The following is a 10,199-nucleotide window of genomic DNA, read 5'->3' as shown; positions in this document are numbered from 1 at the left end:
CTCTTCTAAAGCAAAACAAATCTATTTATGAAGTTTGATTCAAGACTAAAGTAGCTTTGCAAGTATGTTAATGAATTAATAATATTATTTCATCTTATACAATAATTTATGCTTATTTAAAATTCATTCATCCATTCAATTTATATTCTTCTCTTCCTCCCAATGGAGCCCAGGGCAGCAATAGAAAGATGATTCTAAAAATATGCACCCAAAGGTAATTGTCAAGCCTCATAATCAAACAGTACTCTCCTACTGGGAAACATTTTCTCATAATAAATATAATGTTCTAGAAATATGTCTTCTTTGGGCATTTTTTTTTCCAACTGTCAACCCACCCAACTTGTTTCATGCTTCCTTACCTCTGCATTCTTCATTGCTTTAAGGATATTCCCGACAGTATCTACAAAGCTGTTGCCCAAAATTCTTCCCAGTTTTTTGTACAAATAGCCCAGACAAACCACTGCAGCACTTTTAAAAAACAAACAGAGAATTGGAAAGGGGGAAAATGGCATTCAATCAACATATGTTTAACAAAATGTCTTTAGTAAGTTATACGATGCCAGCCTTTTATCGTGCATAACTGAAGCTTACAATTACAAAAAGCAATTATTAAATTACTTAGGAAGTAAACTATTGCTAAATTTCATGATCAACATTTTTTTTAAAAAAAAGCTAAAGTGATTTCACAATTGTACAGAAAATAAAAAAAACTGGATGATCCTCTTTTAAGGCAGTTTACAACTTAATGGATCTACCATATCTGAATAAAGAAATAAGCCAGATGACCAGGGCAGCTATGTTCATCTGTTCTGTCACAAAACAACAGGAGGTCTGTGATAGGCAGAGGGCCTTCTCGGTAGTGGCACCTGCCCTGTGGAACGCCCTACCAGCAGATGGCAAGGCAATAAGCAACTATGTAGTGAGGGGGAGCAACAGCCACTGTTGCTTACTGTTCTACCCTCCTGATTTGCCTTGCAAGCAGGGGGGCAATGGTGATGGCCATAACAAGCAACAAGCCAACATAAATGGGTGTGATGGCCTACCCCATGTGGACCTGCCAATGAGCAAAGCTACGAGACCAGAAGGATCCCAGCATGCCTTTCCTATCTCATTGGGATTGAGCTTTCTGGTCCTCATCTGAACCTGAACGGACTTCCTCCTGCTCTCTTGTGATTCCAAGACCATGTGTGCTCCCCCTTCCAAAGCCTTGTGGGAAATTCATCTCCATAGACCCAGCAATGATAACATTTTTCATGGCAGTCTCTGCTACCATATCGGCTCAAACTCTCTAGCTGCACCAATGAATATTTGATCTGTTTGAACCATTCTATTCCATCACCCAAATCTAGTCTTGTTCCTGCAAAGGGATGTAATCAGAGGAAAGGACAGGAGGAAAGGCCTGTGCATAGTACAATATAGCAAGTGAAGCCCACTGACTCTCTTGCCTGGGTCAATAGAAACCGGAAGTCACTCCTGCTATCGGTTACAGAGCTCGTCACAATCAATTTGTTAGTTTTTATTTAATGCGCCACAGACACTTTGCTATTTTAAAATGGAGGAATCTTCTAATAAGACTTCACAGGACCTTTCCAGACTTACAGTTTTGTAGGCAGATAGCTTGGTGAATCATCTTTACTGCGAATAAGTTCATTGCATTTATCAATTGTTTGATGCACAGAAAATGTGTCCCCAGTGCTATATATTATAGCAAGATTCTTGGCAATAAGCTGTCTGGCAGGAGGTCCTGGAGAACTGGTTAATAAAGATATCAGCTGTTCAACAAGCTTGCTCTGTTTTTCCTTTATATCAGCCTGAAAACATAAAAAGAGTAAGCAGTTCGTTTATTTATTTACTGTAAATTCATATACCGCCCTCTTCATCACTAGATCTCAGGGCAGTTCACAGAATAATATATAAGATAAAATACACAAGTTTGGTTTTACAGTTAGAGACAAGGCTAAGATCAAATTGTGGTGGGGTCTGAATGTGAACATCCTCTGCTTGAAAAGCCTCACCCCTTTCTGAACTAGGCTCAGAACCATTCAAGTCTAAGTCTGTCTCAAAATCAGATACACACACACACACCACACTGCTCCTGCCATCTAGCCAACCCTGAACAGTCCCCTATCTTTGGCTAAACAATGACTTCTCCCCAGCACACACTGGTAAGGATTGTAGTCCACTTAGGGGATAAAAGTATGTAAACTCCCCCCCCAATTTTCTCAAAATGTTATTTTATTCCAGTTGTATAATACTCACCCGGCTGGTTGCTGGCAAAAGTTTTTCCAAAAACCTCAGCCACTCGAAAACAAACTCTGCTTTCTGAAATTCGCCCAGTTGGTTATAGGCCTCTTTATTAAGTAAAAAGCTGTGAGCCAACTCCATGCCTTAAAGCGTTTCTTTCTCACTATCTGAAAGCCACTCATGAAGACACAAGACTGTAGCTAAAGGATATTAGTATTCACAGGATGAACGAAATGGAATACCTGCACAAACACAAATATATTAAATCACAGAATGTTTAATTTTTTATGCTCAATCTTAAGAGCTTCTCCTCCAGCAAAAAAAGTCAGAATGAGGTACAGTGATCACTTTTGCTAGAACATTTGTAACATACTGTATTGCTGTTATTTATTCAATCCTTTCTCCCAAAGGAGTTTCAACTGAAACAGAACCCATTGAACAGTCACCAGCATCATAGGTACAATTTTATAGCTGCCAAACATCTAGAAAGGATGTACAAGGTATTTTGCTTCTTCTCAATAATGCTAATTTAGAAGACCAGGGTGCCATAAATTAATTTTCAGCATTGTTAACATCATATGCATCAAAAGAAGAGTCTGCTGGATCAGGCCAATAGCCCATCTAGTTCAGCATCCTTTTCTCACAGTAACCAATCAAATGCCTATAGGAAGAAATACTGTCACAATACACCTTACTACTTTATGAGAAGAAATAATTATTTGGGAGTTTCAAGAAAAACAGATAAGCAGTGGTATTGCAACTCACAGAGATTTCAAGCAGCAAGTTGCATTTGCAAATAGCCCCTGACCCACACTATTGGGCAAGCACACAATTAGCAATATTGCAAAATTACATGGAAAAGGTAGCCAGGAAGGGGCAGTTAGACAGACCAGATCATGTGCTCATATTTACTGTAACATTTGCTGTATTATCAGTGCACATCAAAATGCAATAGCTACATGTAATGCTAAACACCAATTCTACATGAACAAAATGTAGATCAATATACACCAACATCCTACTGCTATAAATTAACTTTTTAGCTGTAGAATTATTCATGTCAACAACACCAGAACCATCCAGGCTAAAGAAGGTTGATCACATCTTTTAACACACATCCCCCTGATCTGGAGACTACAAGGACTGTGAAACAAACAAACACACACACACACACACACACACACACACACAAATGGACTAAAGAAAGAGCTATGCTTGAAAAATATATTCACCCAGGTTCAAATTACACCCAGAGCTAGTACTTGAGCTAGGAATACAACAGTACTTTAAATGACTCTACCTTTTGAACATGAATCAGTTATATGACGAACCACAATTTATTTCGGCTTTCAGTTTTAAATGGAATTTATAAAGGAGGGTAAAAAACACAAAATCTGGTAAGTGTTTTTCCCCCTTCTCAAGATACAGATGTCAATTTACTTCCTTCTGGAAGTAGATTTCCTCAGGGATACTGGTTTTGGGGAACAAATACATGTATCTTGGATGGGGCAGAGGGAACAGAAAAAATAAAAGAGGATTCTCCATAGGACACAAGGATATCTTCTTTATTTTCTAACAGAATGAATTAGTGGAGGAAGGGAGGAATTTCTACAGCTCAGATGAGAGCTAAACGTGAATGCAACTGGGAAGTCCAGTGAGATCTGATTATCTGATGTAATTCAAGAGAAAGGTCCTATTTATTATTTATACTGTTATGCTAGATGCTTTCTAAACATAGAAATAAACTCCCCTAGTGTACAATTTAAGTTATCTATAATTTACACTTAGGTTGTGATCTTTCTAAGCTCACTTAGGAAGTATTATTGAAATCTATTAGCTTAATTCCCGGTAAACACACAAGAGATACATTTCTCATGGAATTTTGCAAATTGCTCTACATAAAAATTATTCCTATATTTCTGAAGTTTTATTTCAGGGGTAGCATGGCAAAGCAAATGGATTTCTGAGCTGTGTGATTCCTGTTACACTATTAGGGGCTATTCCCCAATGCTATGCAGCTACTAGGTCCAAACTGGCACAAGCCTTTCAAAGACATGATGAGACATTTAATGCTATCCAACGTCTTAGGAACTGCAGTGCATCTGATCCAAAATCTTCTTGCAATGTGTGTAGACATAGCTATCTTTTTACCAGGTGCAAATGTGATTCTGCAGACATACCAAGGATTTGTTTCCACGATAGCCTAATGTACATGCCCAGTTTGCCACCTATACAATCAATTTGTCCTGCACGTATTGAAACAAATAGTGTTTTTATTATTCAAACCTGAGGAGGCAATCCTATACACTTACTTAGGAGTAAGCCCTAGTTAACAAAACGGGGTTTACTTCTGAACAGACATGAATTTGATTGTGTCGTTACATTCTAGCAAACACATGAAGATAGGAGGGAGTTTAAGTGTTATGTGTTTGGTCTTTTACTTAAAATCTATAAATTATCTTTGATGGCTTTCCATATTACTGTTTGGATAATTTCTTCATGGTTGTTTGAGTTTTCTCTTTTTTCCTGTGCATCCACAAGTACCACCGAGACTAAGTTCATCGTAAAGGTATGTCCTTTGTGTCTTGTTTGTTATTACGTAATTTTTGTTTATTTGAGAAATCTCAAGTTTTCTGCACAAAAGAAAAAGAAAAAAAAAGCATAGGGGAAATCTTCCTGCATCTGAAAAAAAGCATAGGGGAAATCTTCCTGCATCATAATGTATGTATTGTGTTTATTATTTATTTAAACCAATAAACCTTTTTATTGCCAAAATCTGTAACTTGGGGGGAGGGGAGGTGTTGTGTGTATGTGTTGCAATTTCCATGCTTGCACATATAAAGGAAGCACCCTTTTCCTGACTAAGGCTGCAATCCTAACTCCATTATCTGGTAGTAAGCCCAACTGAATTCCACAGAACTTACTTCTGAATAGACATGGCTAGGGTTTCACTGTAAGAATAATTGCACACATATATCAATGACAGTGCAACTGCAACAAGGAAACAGATTGTTTATACAGGTTAATATTTTCTATTAGCGGGTGGCAAGGTATTAAAACTTCTTTCTGCTATAGAACATCAGTACATTCATGAGTGGCATAACCTAGAAAACCCAGCCTAAAGTTTCCCGCTTTCCCCCTGTTTCATTTTAGTGCATTCAAACTCTACATTTCTGAGACTATGTCTTCCAAATTGACAAGCCTAACTTGAAGTCATGATTGCCTTTGCTCTTGCATAGCTTTGAAAAAAATTACTAAGTTCATCTTTACTTCTCAGGACAAGACAATGTCCAGTTCTCCATTTCCAAACTTCAGGCTTAATTGATGCTGCTTATGTTGCCAAAACTGCACCGTCCACAAGAATGGAACCCTGAGGTTTGTGGAAATACAAAAAACCTTTAGGGTGGGAAAAACATAAGGAGAGGAGCACCCAAACACCCCATGAGGACTGAGCAGGCTCACTGGCCACAGAATGCTGAGTGGCTGTTGAGGGTGGGAAAGGTGAACAAGAGCACTCCACCCTGCAAAATTTTGTTGCAGGTCCCACTTGTACTGTATATTCCTATTCCCATTTTGTCAGATGAAACATGTCGGTTCTGTTATTTGTAACTATGATAAAATAGCACTGGTAAATGTGATTGTAAAGAAATGGAATATGGGTACATTTAAGGAACAGCTCCTCCTGATCTAAATGCCAAATGCTACTATGTATTTTGCCTTCCTTTCACCACCTATCCCAGGGTGGACTTCAGATTGAAGCCCACAGAACAATAAAAAATATTAAATCACACCTTTAGTAGGTTCCTAGTCCAGCTGTCCATTTTACTTAACATGCTTTCCAGACACGGAGGCCATAAGGATTTCTTTTCACAACAGCAAAGCTGTGCCTTTTTTTACTTCATGAAGCAACTTTCAAACTCTCATTTGACATAGCCACATCAGCAACTAAAAATTGCTTCTGCAGCTTGGTAGATTGTTTTTGCAAAGTTGTGCTTTGCTCTCTCTCCCCCTTGTTCCTCAAAGAAAGGCTGCACTATAGCACATGTCACCATTCAAACATCACAAATAGCAGGAGCATCATTTTCTTGCTGGTATAAAAGAAAGAAGGATGTAGCATTTGAGTTAACTCCTAATAAGCATCCCTTAATAAGAGTCCCATGGACTGCAAGAAGATCAGACCTATCCATTCTTAAGGAAATCAGCCCTGAATGCTCACTGGAAGGACAGATCCTGAAGCTGAGGCTCCAATACTTTGGCCACCTCATGAGAAGAGAAGACTCCCTAGAAAAGACCTTGCTGTTGGGAAAGATTGAGGGCACAAGGAGAAGGGGACGACAGAGGACAAGATGGTTGGACAGTGTTCTCGAAGCCACCAACATGAGTCTGACCAAACTGTGGGAGGCAGTGGAAGACAGGAGTGTCTGGCGTGCTCTGGCCCACGGGGTCACGAAGAGTCGGACACGACTAAACGACTAAACAACAACAAAGCATCCCTCCCACCAGGCCAACCAGTCAGTAACTGGTTACCAGGCTGTACCATACAAGTCAAGAGGCAATAATACAGATAAAATGTAGACCACTCTGAGAAATATATTGATACTGAGCTATAGCTGCTCAAGAAGTCTCACTGACTCTTTATTTGGTAAATTTCTGTATGTTAGTGTTACCACCTGCTCTCTTTCATGAGAAACATATGGTGAAAATGAAAAATGAATCTCACCTTTCCTTCAGAGTAAACTTCCCCAAACTGGTACCCTCCAGATGTTTTGGACTACAGGGATGTTGGGAGCTATAGTTCAAAACATCTGGCAGGTGCCAGGTTGAGGAAGGCTGCTCTAGAAAATTCATGATGGCAAAACTGGCAGTCTCCCATTCAAACGCTGGCTAGACTCAGCCAGTGGTAACTTTAACAACGTTGTTGCATCATGTGCCTTCAGACACTATGCTGTTGGTCCAAATGGATACAATACACACAGAAAGATCTCCACTAGGCTGCATATCACAATATACACCAGCAGAAGTAATATTTAGCTCCTCTTATTTTGTCATAGGCTTTACGCAACTTTGTGTTCAATACTCTTCAGTAAACCCAGTGGCGTAGCTAGCCGCCTGGCTGCCCGGGGCTGCAAATGCGAAGGCACCCCGCTGGGGGGGCGGGGTGTCCATCGCGCGTCATGACACACGATGCACGCGTAATGATGCGCACAGGAGCCGCAGAGTGAGGCAGTCTCGCTTGCATCGGGGCTTCTCCTTCATGGTGGCAGCCGTGTCGCGCGGTGGTGGTCATCGGAGGCGGTGAGCCCCGTCCAGCCTGCTGCCCCCCGCCCAGCCTGCTACCCGAGGTGGCGCACCCCCGCCCCATTATACGCTACTGAGTAAACCACTGAACTGTGCTGATTCTGAACATGAGGCTGCCTTCAGAAACAGCCACTAACTGGGACTGGGTGCTGGAACTATGTCTTCTTGGTGTTGAAACAGCTTCACTGACTCCTGATCCACTTCTGAGCTTAGTTCAAAGTGGGGGTGCTCACTTTATAAGTTTAAAAGTACTTGCTGGATCATATTTTCCTATACGTACCAGTCTGACCAATATCATCCTCAGAACTTTCCTGAGTGTGCCTCCATCTTCTAAGGTACAGAGGGTGGCAATTGGGGAGATAACTATTTCAGTTCTTTGGGAAATTCTTCCCAGAGAAGCATTCTCTGGCACCTACGTTGATGTCAGCTTGCCACCAAGTATTTCAATTCACCTAAGCTTAGGCACTGTTTAAGAGTGTTATCCACTGTGTCTTAATTATGCTTAATGTTCATTTACTCTGCAGTTTTGCTGATTTTGTGCAGTTCATGTATTTTTTCTATTTTGCTAGAGTGAAGCCCTCCTTCCAAGGACTTTCATGTGATGAAGGTGTAGCTAATTAATCACATAAATAAAAGCAACAGGGCATTTCCTAACGTGCACGCTCAAGATCTGTGTTGCTCCTTAACACACTATGCAGCTTATACAATTGTAAGCCTCAGTGAGTTCAACTGAAGTGGTTACAGGGTGGTTAAAGGGTGGGTTTTCCCAACACTTTTGATCTAGGTTGTATGTGCAATCTTCTCAGGAAGAAGTAGTGATTGCCACCAACTTGGACAGCTTTAAAAAAAAGTTTAGACAAATTCGTGGAGAATAAATAAAGCTACTAATGGCTTCTAGCCACAATAACATACTATCTCCACTGTCAGAGGCAGCATGCCACTGAATGTGAGTTGCTGGGAATCAAAGAGTGTACAGGTGGGGGCCTGCTGTTGTGCCTGAGCCTCCTTGTAGGCTTCCCATAGGTATCTGGTTGGATACTATTGAGACAAGGATGCAGGACTTGCCAGACCATTGCCCTAACCCTGTAGGGTTCTTGTTATGTTCTGATGAACTCCAGATTGACTGATCCAAAGTAAAACAATACAAAAACAAAGTGTCCTCCTCTATGTCCTCCTAAAGGCCTGACAGAACACGGTTTTTTTTTTTTTACAAAGAAACATGATACGGGGCAGCCGGAATCTCTTGTCCATTAGGAGCCTGTATTTATTTATTCCACAAGCCGCAAAATCGCACCCTTACAATTTGCATTTAGTAAGTCTAGAATAGCCACCCCCTTTCTGTTCCATACTCAGAATCAACAGAGGCATACAAAGAGGATTACTTTTTACACATAAAAATAAACATTCAAGGCTACCAGCCACCCTAATAATAAGAATTCGACAGCAAGTAGCTCGTCCTCAGCCTTAAGGGACCTCGAGTCTGTGCTTAGCTCTGCAGGCAGAAACTGGTGCCTATTCCACATATCCCGAAGGCTGAGGACACGAGGACTTCCACTAGCAGCTTTCCTGGGGGGAGATAAGCGCACTTCCCTTGGCTTCCGGGGCTTGGGAATACCGTATCTCTTTTTCGACCCAAACACCACCCAGCCTGACACTTTCCTTCCAACCCGGCTACACTTTCCTTCCTTGTTCGGAGGCTTGGCAAGGACACCTGAAAACTTTGAGGGGACGGGTGTCCTGCCTTTGGCTAGAAACCAGTTCCAAGGGGACGGGTCGCCGTTGTCCCCCTTCTCTCTACACCAGTTCTCTATTTAACCTAAAGTCTACCCTCAGCCCGCCTCACTCCACCAGCGGGGAAATGACGCGTGCCCCCCCCCAAGCACCTCAATCCCCTCAACCCGCCCGAGAAACCTCCCCAGCTGAACAGCTTCCTCTCGCCTACCTCCGACCAGCGCCCCGACGGGACTCCCAGCCGGCCAGGATCGGCTCCCGCGCCTCCTCCCCCCAAGAAAGAAAGAAAAGGAGGAGCTGCCTCCGCTCGCCGGCCTGCATGCAGCTTCCGCGGGGGGAGCCGGGCGGGCTGCGTGGCTGGCTCCGCAGGGTGGGGTCCCAGGCAGGCTGCTGCTGCTGCTACCACCGCCGCCGCCGCGGAATGGCCAAGCCGAGCGCTCCCTCCGCTGCCGCTTCTCCCCTGTGAAGAGGGAAGCCCCGCGCCCTCCCCGCGGATCAGCAGCAGGAGGAGGAGGAGGAGCCGCCTCTTGGGGCGCCCTCCCTCTTCCCCGCGGGAGCAGCAGCTCAGGGCGGTGCAATCGGGCCCCGAGCCATCGAACGCCCACGGCGGCCAAGCGCAGGCCTCGCGCCCCGGGAGAGGCTCCTCCAGCAAGGAAGGCGGCGCGGCGGGCGGAGGCTCGCTTCTCGGATGGCGGGGCTGCTTCAGTTCGCAGCAGGCGCCCTCTCCTCCTCCTCCGCTTCCTCTTTCTCTTCTGACAACGCTGTGCTGGTCTGTGCTGTTATCAATAGGCGTGCATATATGTTTTATTTATTTCAAACTCGCCTGAAACCGCTGTCATTTGTTTTCGCAGGAATTATTGGCGAAGCCGGATCCTCTTCCCCGCCGCACCTTGTTGTCTTCTGTACTCACACACCTACTGCGCTCC

The 10,199-nt window shown here is 43.1% G+C and overlaps 1 protein-coding gene across 3 annotated transcripts in view; it reads right to left on the bottom strand.

Annotated features, from left to right (window-relative positions):
- The window catches only part of HEATR5A (HEAT repeat containing 5A), a 59,243-nt gene extending 49,480 nt beyond the window's left edge, over positions 1-9,763 (bottom strand). For 2 of the 3 annotated variants that reach the window (XM_035109897.2, XM_035109925.2), the window contains exons 1-4: positions 9,485-9,763; positions 2,260-2,486; positions 1,600-1,811; positions 360-468 (exon numbers count right to left, since the gene is read on the bottom strand). In XM_035109897.2, coding sequence (XP_034965788.2) covers positions 360-468; positions 1,600-1,811; positions 2,260-2,385 — 447 coding nt within the window. In that variant the 5' untranslated portion in view covers positions 2,386-2,486; positions 9,485-9,763. Of the gene's footprint in view, positions 1-359; positions 469-1,599; positions 1,812-2,259; positions 9,439-9,484 lie in introns of those variants that run through there. The other variant, XM_035109907.2, reaches the window with a different exon arrangement.
- Positions 9,764-10,199: the final 436 nt, after the last annotated feature.

Source organism: Zootoca vivipara, chromosome 1, assembly GCF_963506605.1.
Source record: "Zootoca vivipara chromosome 1, rZooViv1.1, whole genome shotgun sequence".
In the NCBI taxonomy this organism is placed as follows: Eukaryota; Metazoa; Chordata; class Lepidosauria; order Squamata; family Lacertidae; genus Zootoca; species Zootoca vivipara.
This window is presented reverse-complemented; position numbering and strand designations above follow the sequence as displayed.